The sequence below is a fragment of the Leptonychotes weddellii genome, chromosome 1 (assembly GCF_054177405.1).
Source record: "Leptonychotes weddellii isolate Sample4059 chromosome 1, ASM5417740v2, whole genome shotgun sequence".
In the NCBI taxonomy this organism is placed as follows: Eukaryota; Metazoa; Chordata; class Mammalia; order Carnivora; family Phocidae; genus Leptonychotes; species Leptonychotes weddellii.
Window position 1 is genome coordinate 133,384,508 of NC_138369.1, and position 19,759 is coordinate 133,404,266.

General features: G+C 35.8%; 1 protein-coding gene across 1 annotated transcript in view; it reads right to left on the reverse strand.

Annotated features, from left to right (window-relative positions):
• The window catches only part of STXBP5L (syntaxin binding protein 5L), a 341,807-nt gene that overhangs the window by 259,493 nt on the left and 62,555 nt on the right, over nucleotides 1–19,759 (reverse strand). Inside the window, exon 5 of the mRNA XM_081815272.1 lies at nucleotides 14,141–14,241. Coding sequence (XP_081671398.1) covers nucleotides 14,141–14,241 — 101 coding nt within the window. The remainder of the gene's footprint in view (nucleotides 1–14,140; nucleotides 14,242–19,759) is intronic.

Sequence of the window (19,759 nt, forward strand, 5' to 3'; positions counted from 1 at the left end):
AGGGAATTGTAAATTAAAACCACAATGACAGAAACACAATAGTGAGTCCTGAAATAAACCCCTATAAATATAGTCAACTGATCTTTGGCAAAGGAGCAAAGACAATACAATGGAGCAAAGATTCTCTTTAACAAATTGTATTAGAACAACTGGACATCCACAAGCAAAAAAAAAAAAAAAAAAAATGAATCTAAACAAAGACCTTATGCTCTTCACAAAAATTAACTCAAAATGGATCACAGACCTGTACATAAAACACAAAACTATAAAACTTCTAGAAGATAACATAGGACAAATCTAGGTGACCCTGGATATGGTGATGCCTTTTTAGATGTAATATCAAAAGCACAATCCATCAAAGAAATAACTAATAATCTGGTCTTAATTAGAATTAAAAAATAAAAAAAAAACCTTTTGCTTTGTGAAAGATGATGTCAAGAGAATTAGAAGAAAAGCCACAGAATGGGAGAAAATATTTGCTCAAGACACATTTGATAAAGGATAGTTACCCAAAATATAAAAAGAACTCTTAAAACTCAACAATAAGAAAACAAACAACCCAGTAAAAATGGGCCAGAGACCTTAATGGACATCTCACCAAGGAAATATACAGATGATAAATAACCATATACAAAGATGCTCCACATCATATGTCATTAAGGAAACACAAATTAAAACAATAAAGAGATATCACTACGCACTTAGTAGTATGGCCAAATCTGGAACAGACAATACCAAATGCAGACAAGGATATGGAGCAACTCTCTTTCACTGCTGGTGGGAATGTAAAATGATTAATTGTTATGCAAAATGATGAATAGCCTCTTTCAGTGGCTCCTGTGTCCCTTTAGCATATCCCATCATTATAGGCTTTAAGAAATTTTATTTTTTTTGTCTTTGTCTCCTTTTACAGTTTTTATTTTATTTTTTATTAACATATAATGTACTATTTGTTTCAGGGGTACAGGTCTTTCATAATTCACAGTTCCTAAAGAGGAACTCTCTTTCACTGCTGGTGGGAATGCAAAATAGTACAGCCACATTGGAAGATAGGGTAATTTGGCAATTTCTCAACAAACTACACACATTCTTATCATAGCTTCCAATAATTGCACTCTTTGGTATTTACCCAAAAGAGTTGAAAACATACGTCTACATCTACATGTCGATGTTTATGGCAGCTTTATTCATAATTGCCAAAACATAGAGACAACCAAGATGTTGGTCAGGAGGTGAACAGATAAATAAACTCGCTATATTCAGATAATGGACTATTATTTAGCAATAAAAAGAAATGAGCCATCAAGCCATGAAAATAAATGGAAGAACCATAAATAGATATTATTAAGGGAAAGAAGCCAAATCTGCAAAGACTACATACCCTGTGATTCTAATTATATGACATTCTGGAAAAGGCAAAACTATGAAGACAGTAACAAAATAGTAGTTGCTAGGGGGTGGATTGGGTGCAGAGATGAATGGGCAAAGTAGAGTGGATTTTTAGGGCAGTGACTACTCTGTATGATATTATAATGATGGATACATGTCATTATACATTTGTCCAAATCAATGTCAATATCCTGGTTCTGAATTTGTACTACAGTTTTTAAAGATGTTACTACCATTGGGTGAAACCGGGCAAGGAGTACATGAGATCCCTCTGCATTATATATTATAACTGCATGTAAAATTATAATTATCAATTTTTTATGCCCCTAGGCTTGAGAGGGGGCTGCCTAGGGAGGGCTGGATTCCACAAAAAAAATTTAATGAAAATAATTAAATTAGAATCACTAGTTCTGACCAAGGTAAAATAGCCCCTTTTCTCCCTGGTCCTCTGCCTTACAACTAAAAAACCCTGTATATAACATAAATAACACATAGTTGGAAGCTGGGAAGATGGCAAAGTAGGAGGACCCTAAGCTCATCTTGTCCCACAGGTACAACTAAATAACACTCACAACATAAATAACATCAGTATGAATAACCCAGAAAATGAGATGAAGACTGGCAGAACAAACTCCAAAACTAAATGTAGAAAACAGACCACACTGAAGAAGATAGGAAGACAGGCCACACTGAAGAAGATAAAGACACAGATTGGGAGTGAAATGGACCATGACCTTCTGGGGTGGGGAGGGAGCTAGTGGCATGGAGAAGGGTAAAAAACAGGCTATCACACTGGGAAGTCCACACATGGAAGAGGAATCCCCTAACATTTGGCTTTGAAAGTGAGAGGGGCCCAATCTTTTGAGTTCTTACAACCAGTGAGACTTAAAGCCTGGATTTTTTTAAATCAGCAGGCTCCACTCTTGGAGAGCCCAGAAGACATCAGGAAGTGAAGTCCCTGACCTTAAAGAGATGCCCGGCAGCCACTGGAGATAGAGGGTGGAAGCAGCAGTATGAAAAACACCAGGGGCAGACAGGAGGTAGAGTTATTTACTCATCTCAGAACATGGCCTGGAGAGGCAGGTATCATGGGGAGACCCTCCAGGAACAAGGGAGCTGGCAGGCACCATTTCTCTCCCCAGTCCCCCAGCATAGTCTAAACACATGGCCACTTGCAGGAACCAGCATGTCACCTACTCTAGCTACCTAACTTGTTTATACCAAGCCCCACCTACCTGCATTTCAGCAGATCTGCCCTTCCCAGTCATGCTTTCCTCAGTCCCAGTGCTGCAGGACCCCTCCCCCAGAAGACCCCACCAAGACCTCATCTCCTGACCTGCACATTTTGTGGGGCCTCAGTTCTAGTGGCAGCAGCAGACCTCATTTCACAAGTGTGGGAAACAGAATGCCACAACGACCACTGGTGCATGTTCATTTAGACTCCGAGATCTCTGAGAAAACTTGAGATTGCAGGGTTAAAAATAACCCAAAAGGATCAGAGTGAAATGCCCTTGGGATGTGTGTGGTCTGTTCTAAAGTACACAGCAGAAGATGTTTTGTAGATAGGAAGCCAGCTGTAAACAGCACACTGTGCATTCCCTTCTTTGTTTTCTTATCCTGTGTTAAGGTCTGAGTACAATGCTGTTTACAATTAATTGATCACAGCCAGTTACAGATTTCTTTACTCCTTCTCCACTCCCCCTGCTTCACTTAACTAACCCTGTGTACGTGGAATAATGTGCCTTACTAAGCCCCTGCTGTATCATTATAGACCTATGTCATTGTAGAAGGTATATTAGATTATGGAAAATAAACCTCAGCACCTTGGGTTGTTTGCTCGGGGTCCCCTGTGCCTCACTATACTGTCGTCTCTTTTTCTCAGTTCCTCTGCCGCCTCAGGTCCCCGATTCTCTGAGGTCGACACACAAGACCAGCACACTTTGTTAAAACATGCCATACCCAGCCAGGGACCAAACACTGCCCAAAACAGGCAAAGAGAGCTTCTGCAGATGACTGGAATGAAGGAAGAAGCAGCCAGGACTCAACAGCAAGGCACACACAAAGCCCATAGGAGACACTCCTGAAGTGTCAGGTCCCAGAGAACAGGAGACACTGCACTGCAGGGCACTACAGGACCTCTTCTTCATAAAGTCATTACCTTCGAGAGCAGGAGGCATAGCTGACTTTCCTAACACACAAAAACAGCAGGGTGTTAAACAAAATGAAGACAGAGGAATATGTCCCAAATGAAAGAACAGAACAAAACAACAGAAAGAGTCCTAAGCAAAATGGTTATAGGTAATGTGCCAGAGAGAATTTAAAGTAATGATCATAAAGGTACTCACTGGACTTGAGAAAAGAGTGGAGAACATCAGTTAGACCCTTAACAAAGAGATAAAAAAGAACCAATCAGAGATAAAGAACACAAAAAATGAAATTAAAAATATACTTAATGGAATAACTGGCAGGCTAGAGGAAGCAGAAAAATGAATTAATGACCTCGAAGACAAAGTAATGGAAAGTAATAAAGCTGAGCAAGTGAGAGAAAAAAGAATTATGCAAAATGAGAATAGACTTAGGAAACTCTGTGACTCCATCAAGCATAATAACATTCGCATTATAGGGATCCCAGAAGAAGGACAGACAGAAGAGGGGGAAGGAAATTTATTTGAAGAAATAATAGCTGAAAACTACACTAATCTGGGGAAGGAAGCAGAAATCCAGATCTAGGTGGCACAGAGACTCCCCAAAAAAATCAACCCAGGGAGATAGTTTTTATTTTTTTAGTTATTATTTTTTAAAGATGTATTATTTATTTATTTATTTGCGGGAGAAAGAGCACAAGAGCATGAGCAGAGGGAGGGGCAGAGGGAGAAGCAGACTCCCCATGGAGCAGGGACATGGGGCTCTATCCTAGGACCCTGGGATCATGACCTGAGCTGAAAGCAGACACTTAACCAACTGAGCCACCCAGGTGCCCCAGAGACATAGTTTTTAAAACGACAAAAAGTAGTGATAAAGAAAAAATTTTTAAAGCAAGAGAAAAGGAGAGTTACATACTAGGGAAATCCCATAAGACTATCAGATTTTTCAACAGAAACTCTGCAGGTCAGAAAAGAGAGGCATTATGTATTTAAAGTGCTGAAAAGAAAAAAAATCTACAGCCAGGAAGACTATCCAGCAAGGCTATCATTCAAAATAGAAGGAAAGATAAAGACTTTCTCAGACAAACAAAACCTAAAGGAATTCATGACCACTAAATCAGCCCTACAAAAAATATTTAAGGGAACACTTTAAATGGAAAAGAAATATTAGCAGAAGTATAAAAAAGTGGAAGCACAGAATCAGTAAAAATAAGTATATCCATAAAAATCAGTCAAGGAATTAAAAAATGAAAGGATGTAAAATATGACATCATATACCTCAAACATGGGTGGGAGAGGAGTAAAGAATGGATTCAAACTTAAGTAACTATCAATTAATACAGGCTGCTATATGAAGAAGATATCATATACAAACCTAATAGTAACCACAAATCAAAAACTACTAATAGATATGCAAAGAATAAAGAGAAAGGAGTCCAAGTATGTCACTAAAGAAAGCCAACAATCCATGAAAGAGAGCAAGAGAAGAAAGGATCAGAGGAAAACTACAAAAACAATGACAAAACAGGTAACAGAACGGCAATAAATACTTATCTATCAATAATTACTTTGAAAGCAAATGGGCCAAATGCTCCAATCAAAAGACGTAGGGTGACAGAATGAATAAAAAAAAAAAGACCTGAGGTGCCTGGGTGGTGCAGTTGCTTAAGGATCTGACTCTTCATTCTGGCTCAGGTCATGATCTTAGGGTTGTGAGATTGAGCCCTACCTCTGGCTCCATACTGGACATGAAGCCTGCTTAAGATTCTCTCTCTCTCCCTCTGCCCTTCCCCCCCACTCCAAAAAAAAAAAAAAAGGCTCATCTATATGCTGCCTACAATGGACTCACTTCAGACCAAAGACACCTGCAGACTGAAAGTGAGAGGATGGAGAAATATCTATCATGCAAATGGATGTCAAAAGAAAGCTGGAGGGATGCCTGGGTGGCTCAGTCAGTTAAGCGTCTGCCTTCAGCTCAGGTCGTGATCCCAGGGTCCTGGGATCGAGTCCCGCATCGGGCTCCCTGCTCCGCGGGGAGCCTGCTTCTCCCTCTGCCTCTGCCTCTCTCTCTCTCTCATGAATGAATAAATAAAATCTTTAAAAAAAAGAAAAAAAAAGAAAGCTGGAGTAGCAAACTCACATAAGACAAAACTGACTTTAAAACAAGACTGTAATAAGAGACAAGGACACTCTACAATTATAAAGGGAACAATCCAACAAGAAGATACGCAATTATAAATATTTATGCACTCAACATGGGAGCACCAAATACATAAACATAACAAATAAACATAAAGGAACTAGTAGATCCTAATACAATAAGAGTAGAAGACTTTAACATCCCACTTACATCAATGGATAGATCATCCAAACAGAAAATCAACAAGGAAACAGTGGCTTTGAATGACACATTGAACCAGATGGATTTAACAGATACATTCACAACACTGCATCCTAAAACAGCAGAATACACATTCTTTTCAAGCGCACATGGAACATTCTCCAGAATAGACCTCATACTGGGCCATAAAGTAAGTCTCAACAAATTCAAAAAGAGCAAAGTCATAACATGCATCCTTTCTGACCAAATGCTATGAAACTAGAAATCAACCACAAGAAAAAATCTGGAAAGACCACAAATACACGGAAGTTAAATAACATGCTACTAAACAGTGAATAGATCAACCAAGAAATCAAAGAGAAAATCAAAAATTACATGGAAACAAATGAAAATGAAAATACAAAAAGCCATAACATATATTGCATTATTTGTTTCAGTGGTATAGATCTGAGATTCAACAGTCTTGCACAATTCACAGCGCAAAAAAAGAGGATAGCAGGAGGGGAAGAATGAAGGGGGGGAAATCGGAGGGGTAGATGAACCATGAGAGACAATGGACTCTGAAAAACAAACTGAGGGTTCTAGAGGGGAGGGGGGTCGGAGGATGGGTTAGCCTGGTGATGGGTATTGAGGAGGGCACGTTGTGCATGGAGCACTGGGTGTTATGCACAAACAATGAATCATGGAACACTACATCTAAAGCTAATGATGTAATGTATGGGGATTAACATAACAATAAAAAAATTAAAAAAAAAACAACAAAAAGCCAAAACCTTTAGGATGCAGCAAAAGTGGCTCTAAGAGGGAAGTTTATAGCAATACAGTCCTACCTTAAGAAGCAAGAAAAATCTCAAATAAACAACCTAACCTTACACCTAAAGGAGCCAGAAAAAGAACAAACAAAACCCAAAAACAGCAGAAGGAAGGATATAGTAAAAAATTGCAACAGAAATAAATGATACACAAACCAAACCAAACCAAACAAACAAAAAAACCAATAGGACAGATCAATGAAACCAGGAGCTGATTCTTTGCAAAAATAAATAAAATTCATAAACCTCTAGCCAGACTCATGAAAGAGAGAAGGAGAAAGAGAGAAAGAGGGAGAGAGAGAGGACTCAAACAAAATCAGAAATGAAAGAAGAGAAATAACAACCAATACCACAGAAAAACAAACTATTGTAAGAGAATATTATGAAAAATTATATGTCAACAAATTGGACAACCTAGAAGAAATGGATAAATTCCTAGAAACATATAACCTCCTAAAAGTGAAGCTGGAAGAAACAGAAAATTTGAACACACTGATTTTAAACAAGGAGATGGAACCAGTAATCAAATAAAACTCCCAACAAACAAAAGCCAGGACCAGACGGCTTCACAGGCAAATTCTATCAAACATTTTAAGAAGAGTTAATACCTATTCTCAAACTATTCCAAGCAACTGAAAAGAAAAAACTTCCAAATTCATTCTATGAGGCCAGTAACACCCCGATATCAAAGCCAGATAAAGACCCCCCTACACATACACACAAACACACAAAAGAGAACTACAGGCCATTATCTCTGATGAACATGGATGCAAAAATTCTCAATAAATACTAGCAAATCAAATCCAATGGTACAGTAAAAGAATCATTCACTACAATCAAGTGGGATTTATTCTTGGGTTGCAAGCGTGGTTCAATATTCACAAATCAATCAACATGATACATCACATTAATAAGAGAAAGGGTAAAAACTATATCCTCATTTCAATAGATGAAGAAAAAGCATTTGACAAATACAACATTTATTTATGATAAAAATCCTCAACAAAGTAGGTTAGGAGGGAACATACCTCAGCATAATAGACCTCATATGAAAAAGCCACAGCCAATATCATGCTCGAAGGGGAAAACTGAGAGCTTTCCCCCCTAAGGTCAGGAACAAGACAATAATATCCACTCTTACCACTTTTATTCAACATAGTACTGGAAGTCCTAGCCACAGCAATCAGACAACAAAAAGAAATAAAAGGCATCCAAAATTGGAAAGGAAGAAGTAAAACTTTCCCTATTTGCAGATGACGTGACACTGTATAACAGAAAAACTTAAGACTCCACCAAAAGACAACTAGAACTGATAAATGAATTCAGTAAAGTCACAGGATATAAAATCAATGCACAGAAATCTGTTACATTTCTATACACTAATAATGAAGCAGCAGAAAGAGAAATTAAGAAAACAATCTCATTTATAATTGCACCCCAAATAATAAAATACCAGGAATAAACTTAACCAAGGTAAAAGACCTGTACTCTGAAAATTATAAAACCCTGATGAAAGAAATTGAAGATAACACAAACAAATGGAAAGATATTTCATGTTCATGGAGTAGAAGAACAAATACTGTTAAAAGATCCATATGACCCAAAGCAATCTACACATTTAATGCAATCTCTGTATTGAAATACCAAAGGCAGTTTTCACAGAACTAGAACAAATAATACTAAAATTTGTATGGAACCACAAAAAAAAAAAACCTATATAGCCAAAGCAATCTTCAAAGAAAAACAAAACTGGATGTATCACAATTCCAGACTTCAAGTTATATTACAAAGCAGTAGTAATCAAAACAGTATGGCATTGGCACAAAAACAGACACAAAGATCAATGGAACAGAAAAGAAAACACAGAAATAAACCCACAATTATATGGTCAAGTAATCTTTGAAAAAGGAGCAAAGTATATATAATAGGGAAAAGACAGTCTCGTCAACAAATGATGTTGGGAGAACTGGACAGCTACATGCAAAAAAAATGAAACTGCACTACTTTCTTATACCATACACAAAAATAAACTCAAAACTGATTAAAGACCTAAATGTGAGACCTGAAACCATAAAAATCCTAGAAGAGAGAAAAGGCAGAATTTCTTTGACATCAGCAGTAGCAACATTTTTCTAGATATTTCTCCTTAGGCAAGTGTAATAAAAGCAAAAATAAACTACTGCAACTTCATCAAATAAAATGCTTCTGCAGAGCAAAGGAAACAATCAACAAAACTAAATAGCAACCTACAGAATGGGAGAAGATATTTGCAAATGACAAATCCAATAAGGGGTCAGTATCTAAAATATAAAAGACCTGATACAACTGAACACTCCAAAATGGGTACAAGTTATGAAGAGACATTTCTCCAAAGAAGAAGAGGGCTAACAGACACATGAAAAGATACTCAACATCACTCATCAGCAGGGAAATACAAATCAAAATTACAATGAGATATCACCTCACACCTATCAGAATAGCTAAAATCAACAACATAAGAAACAACAGGTGTTGGAGAAGATGTGGAGAAAGGGAACACTTGTGCATTGTTGGTGGGAATGCAAACTGGTACAGCCACTGTGGAAAATGGTATGAAAGTTCCTCAGAAAGTTAGAAATAGAACTATCCTATGATCCAGTAATCACACAACTGGATATTTACCCAAAGGAGACAAATATACTAACTCAAAAGGATACATGCACCCCCATGTTTTTAGAAGCATTATCTACAATAGCCAAATTAAAGAAACAGCCACATCTATTGACTAATGAATGAATAAAGAAAATGTGGTGTGTGTGTGTGTGTGTCTGTGTTTTTATATATACATACTGTGGAATATTACTCAGCCATAAAAAGGAATGAAATCTTGCCATTTGCAACAGCATGGATGGAGCCAGAGAGTATTATGCTAAGCGAAATAAGTCATTCATGAAGACAAATACCATATGATTTCATTTGTACACGGAATTTAAGAAACAAATGAGCAAAGGGAAAAAAAGAGAGAAAGACAAACTAAGAAACACACCTTAACTATAGAGCATAAACTGTTGGAGGTGGGAGTGGGGATGGGTAAAACAGGAGATGGGTATTAAGGAGTCACTTGTGATGAGCACTGGATGATGTATGGAATTGTTGAATCACTAATTGTACACCTGAAACAAATATTACACTGTGTGTTAACTACACTGGAATTAAAAAAAAAAATGATTATGACTAAACCTAAAAAAATGTGGAAGACCTCAGAGAAATTTATACATGTTATTTAGAGAAATAAAAAAAGACTTAAGGAAATGGAGGGATATAACATATACCATGTTCATTGATTGAATGATTCAATGTTGTCATCATGAATGACAATGAATCAATATTGCCATCCCCCATCATCATGGGATATGTCAGTTCTCTTCAAACTAATCTACAGATTCAAAGTATTTCTTTTTTTTTTCCCTTCTTTATTGTGTAAATGGAGGGTTGAACCTCTTAATCTCATTTACCTATTTTGCCCACCACCCCCTTTCCTGGCAACCACCAGTTTGTTCTCTCTATTTATAAGTCTTGTTTTGTTTTAGATAGCACATGTAAATGATATCATATGGTATTTATCCTTTCCTGTCTGATTTATTTCATTTAACATAGTACCCTCTAGGTCCATCCATGCTATTACAAATGGTAAGATTTCATTCTTTTTTTATGGATCAGTAATATTCTATTGTGTGCGTGTGTGTGTGTGTATACGTGCATGCGCACACACACACACACATACACATACACATACCACATCTTTACGCATTCATCTATTGATGGACACTGAGGTTGCTTCCATACCTTGGCTGTTATAAATGCTGCAATGAACACGAATCCATATATCTTTTCAAATTAGTTTTCTAATCAAAATCTCAGCAAATGTATTTGTGGAATTTGACAAGTTATTTCTAAAACTTAAGTGGAAATACAAAAGTTAATTTTAAGCAAGAATTAAAGTAGAATGGTTAATCAAACTGAAGACTATTCACTAAATTGAATACTACATAACAATGAAAGTAATTAACTATAGCTACATGCAACATGGATGAAATTTATAAATAGAACATCGAGCAAAAGAAGCCAAACATAAACAAGAATATATGTATGATATCACTTCTATAATTTTCCAAACAACAGGCAAAACTAATCTATAGTGTTTGAAATCAGGATAGTATTACACCTGGGGATTAGGTAGTGATTGAAAGGTAAAACGGGGGTTTCTGTGGGTCTAGTAATTTTCTGTTTCTTGATTCTTGTGTTTGTTAACATGGGTAAATTATTTCATGGTGTACACTTAACATTTACACTGTTTTTTTAATGTGTTTTTAAGATTTTATTTTTAAGTTAGCTCTATACCCAGCATGGGGCTCGAACCCATAACCCTGAGATCAAGTTTCATGCTCCACCAGCTGAGCCAACCAGGTGCCCCTACACAGTTTCTTGATTTGGTAACATTTACACACACATCAAAAAGAAAAAAAATAAGGAAGTTTTTTATATACTGATAAGGAATGATCTTTAGAATAAATTACAAAGATAGTGAAACAAGATACAAAACTGTATAACATGCTATAATTTGTGTTACAGAAACATGTATATTCATATTTGCTTATATATACATAAGGCAAAAATTATGTTACATATAATTGCCTTTATGTGTACATAATAAATCTCTGGAAAGATATAGTAAATAAGTAACACTGCTTGCCTCCATTGATGGGGACTAAGTGTCCAAGGAACAGGAGTAGAAGATAAATCCTTCATTGTATATACAACTTACATCTTTTAAATGTCAAACCAGGTAAATATGTTAATTATTCAAGAAAATTTAAAAATAAACATAATGCAAATTACCTTTATAAAGCAATAGCATATTTTAAATTGGGGTTATAAACTTCCCCAAAAGCCAACTCTGATGGATCAAGTTTGTTAGATAATTTCATAAATTATAGGGTTCTTAAAATATTCCTTCCCTGCAGCTTAGCTAATATTCCTTAGAAGTACTCTGATGATATCAAAGCAGAACACCACAGATAGAAAAAAATAACTCTGATATAATAAGTACAAATAATTTAATGTCTGTATGTCATAGACTATCTATTGAATTTTACTTGAAAACCATATAAAACAATTCTAAGCTTTTCCCATTATATAATTTATGATCAGTGATAGCAAGGACTATTAAGATGCCTAAAATATGAATGTCTTATTTTATTAATTTTCAGATCATGTAGCACAGAAATCAAAAGAGTTGTTCTTCCATATTTAGCTTTAAAATCAGATTTGAAAGGAGTCCAAGGATCATTCCCCAGAAGCAGCTGAAATATCTAAACCTATTTCTAAATGGTTACTGCCTTCAAAGAATATGAGATCAAAGGTTGAAGGTGCCCTATGAAAAAATAAATAAAAACCTAAAATGTATAGCATAAGCTATATAAATATATATATGGTACAAACATAAGGATATATAGAAATTTACATAGTTAACTGGCTAATTTAAAAAGGCTTAGAGTTCCAAAAGATGCTTGGTTATTAAATTCTCCTTTACAGACCTAAGCCTCCATTCACCATACATTTAAAAATATTTCCCTCCCTATAGTAAATTGTGATAGTTAATGATTATTTCAATTCAAGATAATAACTTTCAAATTTAAGATAATGAATTTATCTTTGTCAAAAAAATAGATATCATACTTTTGTAAGCATTAAAAGAAGCAATGCCTACAAATTTCTATGATTCTATATGTCCAAAAACTGTCAGCTTGGTTTTTTATGTTGCTAACAGGTAAATCCAAATCAATTAAGATAATAAAATTATAACTGAAAATCATCACCATCAATTGTTTCTTTCCCCACCCCCCCAAAAGGGCCATAAAAGGGGCCAGAACATTTCCTTCAACATTCCAACTGTGAGGGTGAAAAACCTATTTTGTTCATCTACACAAAAGTGTAAGGCCAGATCTACTCAAATCATCGAAACAAACAAACAAAAATCTTACAAGCAGAGAAAGAGATAAAATCAATATGTCAATATCTGCGTAGGTAATATTTTTAGTGATAAAAAACAGGAATAGTACAACTCTTGACTGATCTTTAAATTTTTTAATATCCTGAAATTTCTGCTATATTACTTACTTTAAAATTTAAGATAAAATAACCAAAATTAGATCCAATCTAAATAAAGAAATTCCATCTAGTTTTAGCAGACATCTAAAATATAAATTTCCTCCTCTCAAAATATACTGGATATAATAAATATAATATAATTGATGGTGAATCCTAAAACACTGTAGACATAACATTCATGAATATTGAAGGTTAATGATTTAAATAGTACAGTATGCACACAAGTGAAAAAAACTTCAGGTAAATAAAAGAATGTCTGCATAACTGCCATCGTTTTTCCTCACATACTTATAAAAACAGATTTACTTCTTTAAACTCTGTCCATATAGTGATGATTCCTTATTAAACTATTACCATTCAACAAAATAAAATAAGCACTATCTTGAGTTCTTAGCAGTGACTGCCTGCCTCCATTATTCACCTACCTCAGTTTGAATAGTACTTGCTAATCTGTGTAAATTTACTTCTCAGGGGTTTCTTTTTCTTTCATTAACATCAAATTTTCCTGTGATGGCCCTTCTCATTCACTGCAAAGAGTTAGATTGTTTTCCAAATAATAAACAAATATCAGGTTATTTTTCAGTTAAATTACAGAGACAGATAATGAAATACAAATTTTACTTATCTCCAGGGGGATTATCAGTTGAGTAGATGTAAATTATGTTCTAGGTCTAATTGACACCAACATTAGAAACATTAAAGTTTGGTAATTTGTTACAAATAAAATCTAGTAAATTTTCCCATATCCATTCATTTAATTTTCTCTTTCTGATTATTAATATTTCATTCTAAAATGGGAGAACTGAAATTCTGATCAAATTACCATCTTGGAAAACATTAAGCTTGTATGTGTAGTATTGCTCAACACTTAGTACCAACATTTTTGGAATCTAAAACTTTTGTCTCAGGGTTTTTTTTCATGTTAAAATATTTAAGCAAAAGAGTTTAGTGTAGGACATAACTGCCACGATCAAAAGGTGTAAAAAAACATTTAGTATTTACTTGACTTTTAAAATTTTAGGTCTGAGTTTTCAGCACCATGGCCTAGGGGGAAAAAAATGCATCACTGCTGCAGTGCCAGTTTATAGCAAGAACAGAAATGGTAGGAGTTCCCCATTAGATGATTGAATCTAATCAATTACGAATTTTCTATGAAAATAAACTACTATAAAAGCAAGCATAACATCAAATTATTCCAGGTATTAAGATTCTGAAAAAATCTAGTCTTTCAAAAGTTAACCTGAAACTTCTCAGGAAATACTTTTCTCATACATCAAGAAATTGTTTAACTCAGACATTCTTACCGTTCTCGGTTAAATTTAAGAGAATGAAGAATAGCTGGCCTTTTTTGTCTAAGATTCCACAAATGAAGGGTATCATCTGAACTTGCACTAACCAAAGCACCCTGAAACAAAAAAGAAGACAAAGCAAGTGAGTGACTTCCTTAAGAGTTTTATTTAAGCAAAAACAACAAGCTAATTCACTGAATTTTTCACTACTTGAAGAGTTATTTGTATCTATATAACCTAGAAATATAAGGAAAAACAATTGTACAAACTTCAATCAGGAAGGCTAAGAATGCTGAGTAGAAGGAAGTGAACTACTACATATAGATTGGTCTGGATGACTAGCTCAAGTCATATGCATTTACCACTAGAGAGAATTAATTATTGTAAGTGTCATTAGGACTATTAAGGATTTTTGTATTTTCTTTGGGAAAAACTAAGTTTAATTTTCTTGTCTCTAATATTCACACACATACTATGTAGCTTCCAGAAAAGAAAATATCCAACCCAGTTTTAAAATTGCAATCTGGTCACATAAAAATTCATCATTTGTAAGGATTTTCTGTACAGTTGGAAAGTATATATCCTTTCTAAAAAGTATACTTGGTATAATTTATTTTCAATAGGTAACTTATTTCAAAAAGCTTCATCTATGGGGCACCTGGGTGGCTCAGTTGGTTAAGCATCTGCCTTTGGCTCAGGTCATGATCCCAGGGTCCCAGTTCAGCTCCCTGCTCAGCCGGGAGTCTGCTTATCCCTCTCCCTCTGCTTCTGCCCGTCCCGCCTCTCTCTCAAATAAATAAAATCTTTTTAAAAAGAAAAAAAAAAGCTTCATCTATGATAAAAGAAAACATCTTTAATAAAAGAAAATGTTTCTCCAGCTAGAAATCAGTATAACTATAAAAATAATACCAATTTTTTACATTACATCCAAATACAGATGAATTATATTTCAAATACAATAGGCTATTTTCTACCTCTTAATATGGCAGACACCATAAGGGCAGATAACTAGTGGCCATGTATGATTTCATACATATATATGCTTAAACTATTTACTTGAGTTAAGTAAGAACATCTTAAACTATGTCAGAAGTTTTATGAGTTTCCCAGCTAAAAATGCCAATGCTTGCCCTATGACGAAGCCTGAAGGTACTCTAGAGTACTGACTGTGTTCTATAAAAGAGATCTTGCAAAATCATGTATCCTAATATACCCAAAATTCTTTTCATATTATCCAAAGTAATCTGTTACAAGTAACCTTTCATAGTTTATAACATCAACTACATATATAAAATGATTATCCCATTTAGATGATCAGATATAGTTATACTGAAATTCCTAAGATTTATTTCTTCTTTAGGAATTAAAAGAGAGAAGATAGAAACTGTTACAGAAGAACATTTAGATTCCTAAGATAAAGATGCTCATGTATCCTATCATGCTTCTCTTCATATTGTGTACCTGTGATTTTAGACTCAAAGAATAGCTTTTAAAACACAAATTGTAATCCAAGAGTATACCCATTAAAATATATTAAAAATGTATATAATTTGCATATTTGTATGTAAGTATATAAATACACATGCTAAAAGAGTTATACATTGATATATACATTTTAACATGAACTCAGAGATAATTACATTCCATGCAATAAAATATATTCTATATATGCCTTGAGGAATTTTATGTTTGTTTGCTTGTTTTATTTATAAACCATCTCCAAATGTTACTTATATACAAACTAGAATGTTATTAGGATTGCTTACAAGTGCTTGATAAGCTCATTTCTTTTCTTTCTTTCTTTTTTTTTTTTTTGATACAGGATACTGATCTCCTTTCTAAGGACAATGGAAATTCACTTAGAATAGGGTGAGGATAGAACATGATATTTGAAATTAATAAAACATTCTCTAAATAGTTATGTGCTATACAAAAGACATAATATGCCAAAGGCAATGGAATTAAAGGCAGCATATATTCAATAATAGATAATAATAATAGCCAAATAAATCTAGGAAGGAAGTCAGTATTATTAGTTCTATGATAAAAATAGGAGAAAACTTATCATTTTGGAGGGATGTGAATAGGACCACTTAGCATAACAACACCAACAGAGAATATAAGACACATGAAAGTAAGCACATCACCAGGGTGTCTAGGGCTTATTTACAAAAGCAAAGTGAATCTATAAGAAGCACAAGTAATAAAGATCTACGAAAAGATTAAAAGCTGAATAAAAACACCAGCTATGAGGTCAGAGACTAGGAAGTTTGGGAAAAGGTAAAGAAATTGAGTGTGAGAGGAGAAAAGATGGTGGAAGAAGAGGGGACCCTATTCCAACCAGTCCCCTGAATTGAGCTGGATATCTACCAGACCACTCTGAACCCCCATGAAATCAGCCTGAGATGTAAAAAGATACATCTGGATCTCTACAAAAAGAATATCGCAGGTGGTTGGTGACAAGGTATGAAGTGGGGAGCCATGATTCTGAGGGCAGATTTCAGAAGATAAACGGAAGGGGGAGGGAGGCTTTGGGAGCATGCACTACTGGTGTGTGAAACCCTCCCGGGCTAGGGATGGGGCACAGACTTGCAGACCAGTAGTGTTGAGGAAAGGACTTTAGGGCAGCCCCCCGACTGAAACCTGGAGCCTGGAGCCATGCATGGGAACTGGGGGCAACTGGCGGTTTTAGAAGCACAAAGGGGAGAGACGTGCCTGGACCTGGAAGCTGAGGGGCACACAACCCAGGATGCTGCAGTTTTTAGCAGCACAGACAGAAACGTAGATAGAGTGGCCTGGAGAGCTCAATGAACAGCAGACTGTGATCTTTCTGTTCTGAGACAGAGGGTTAGAAATGGTCTCTTCTGCTCTGACTCTTCGAAGAGACACAGAAAGCCACCAGGGAAAGCCACCAGAGAACAAAAGCCCAAAAAAAAAAAAAAAACAGTTTTCACTGAGCCCAACCCCTCCCCCAACAGGGGGTAGGGCAACTCTGCCCAAAAGGTTGCCTGAGTAACAGCACAGCAGGCCCCTCCCCCAAAAGACAGGTTGAGAGAACAAGAGGCCGACAACCCTAAGGTCCCTATAAAACAGGTGCATCTTGCATGGACTGTGTTCAGTAATTTGGACTCTGTACATTCCCTCAACCACCCGTCAACAGAATGGCTAGGAGGAGGAACCCCCACAAATAGGAAAGACTCAGAGACTGTGACTTCTGCCACAGATTTACAAATGGATACAGATATAAACAAGATATTGGAAATGGACTTCAGGGTAACAGTTATGAGGACGATAGCTAGAATGGAGAAATCGATTAATGGCAACATAGAGTCTCTAAGGCCAGAAATGAGAGCTGAACTGACAGAACTTAAAAATGCTATTAATGAGATCGAATCTAATCTAGATACCCTAACAGCTAGGGTAAATGAGGCAGAAGAATGAATTAGTGATCTAGAAGACAAATTGATAGAAAAGAAGGAAAAAGAGGAGGCCTGGGAGAAACAGCTTAAAATCCATGATAACAGAATTAGAGAAATAAGTGATGCCATGAAACATTCCAATGTCAGAATTATTGGAATCCCTGAGGGGGTGGAGAGAGAGGACTAGAAGATATATTTGAGCAAATTGCAGCTGAGAAATTCCCTAATCTGGGGAATGAAACAGATATTCATGTCCTAGAGGCAGAGAGGACCTCTCCCAAGATCAAGGAAAACAGACCAATGCCCCAGCATGTAATAGTAAAACTTGCAAATCTTAGAAACAAGGAAACCATATTAAGGGCAGTTAGGGGGAAGAGATTCCTTAGGTACAGAGGGAGGAACATCAGAATAACGTCACACCTATCCACAGAGACCTGGCAAGCCAGAAAGGGCAGACAAGACATATTCAGGGTACCAACGAGAAGAACATAGAGCCAACGATACTTTATCCAGCAAGGCTGTCATTTAGAATGGATGGAGAAATGCAGAGCTTCCAAGACTGGCAGAAGTTGAAAGGATATATAACCACTAAGCCAGCCCTGCAAGAAATATTAAGAGGGGTTCTATAAAAGGAGAAAGACCCCAAGAGTGATATACAACAGAAATTTACAGAGACAATCTATAGAAACAAGGGCTTCACAGGCAACATGATGACAATAAATTCATATCTTTCAATAATCACTCTCAACGTGAATGGCCTAAATGCTCCCATAAAATGGCACAGGGTTGCAGATTGAATAAAAAGATAGGACCCATCGATATGCTGTCTACAAGAGACTCATTTTGAACCTAAGGATACATCCAGACTAAAAGTGAAGGGACAGAGCTCCATCTTCCATGCCAACAGACCTCAAAAGAAAGCTGGTGTAGCAATTCTTATATCAGAGAAATTAGATTTTAAGCTAAAGACTGTAGTTAGAGACACAGAAGGACACTGTATCATCTTAAAGCATCTATCCAACAAGAAGATCTAACAATTGTAAATATCTACACCCCCAACATGGGAGCAGTCAACTACATAAGCCAACTGTTAACCAAAATAAAGAGTCATATTGATAATAATACATTAATTGTAGGAGACCTCAATACTCCACTCTCAGCAATAGACAGATCATTTAAGCAGAAAATCAACAAAGAAACAAGAGCTTTGAATGACATACTGGACCAGATGGACCTCATAGATATATACAGAACATTCCACCCTAAAACAACAGAATACTCATTCTTCTTGAGCACACATGGAAATTTCTCCAGAATAGACCACATAGGTCACAAATCAGGTCTCAACTGATACCAAAAGTTGAGATTATTCCCTGCATATTCTCAGACCATAATGCTTTAAAATTGGAACTCAATCACAAGAAAAAAATTTGGCAGAAATTCAAACACTTGGAAGCTAAAGAACACTCTGCTCAAGAATGTTTGGGTCAACCAGGAAATCAAAGAAGAACCTAAACAATTCATGGAAACCAATGAGAATAAAAACACATCAGTCCAAATCTATGGGATACTGCAAAGGCAGTCCTAAGTGGGAAATACATAGCCATCCAAGCCTCACTCAAAAAAAGGAAAAAAACAAATTCACCAACTAACTTTACACCTTAAAGAACTGCAGAAAAAGCAGGAAATGATGCCTAAGCCACATATTAGAAGAGAAATAATTAAGATTAGAGCAGAAATCAATGAATTAGAAACCAGAAACACAGTAGATCAGAACAATGAAACTAGAAGCTGGTTCTTTGAAAGAATTAATAAGATCGATAAACTATTGGCCAGACTTATCCAAAAGAAAAGAGAAAGGACCCAAATTAATAAAATTATGAATGAAAGGGGAGAGATCACGACTAACACCAAGGAAATAGAAACAATTATTAGAAATTATTATCAACAACTATATGCCCATAAATTAAGCAACCTGGAAGAAATGGATCCCTTCCTGGAAACCTATAAACTCCCAAGACTGAAACAGGAAGAAACTGACAACCTGAATAGGCCAATAACCAGTAACGAAATTGAAGCAGTGATCCAAAACCTCCCAAAAAACAAGAGTCCAGGGCCTGATGGATTCCCTGGGGAATTCTACCAAACATTCAAAGAAGAAATAATACCTATTCTCCTGAAGCTGTTTCAAAAAATAGAAACAGAAGAAAAACTT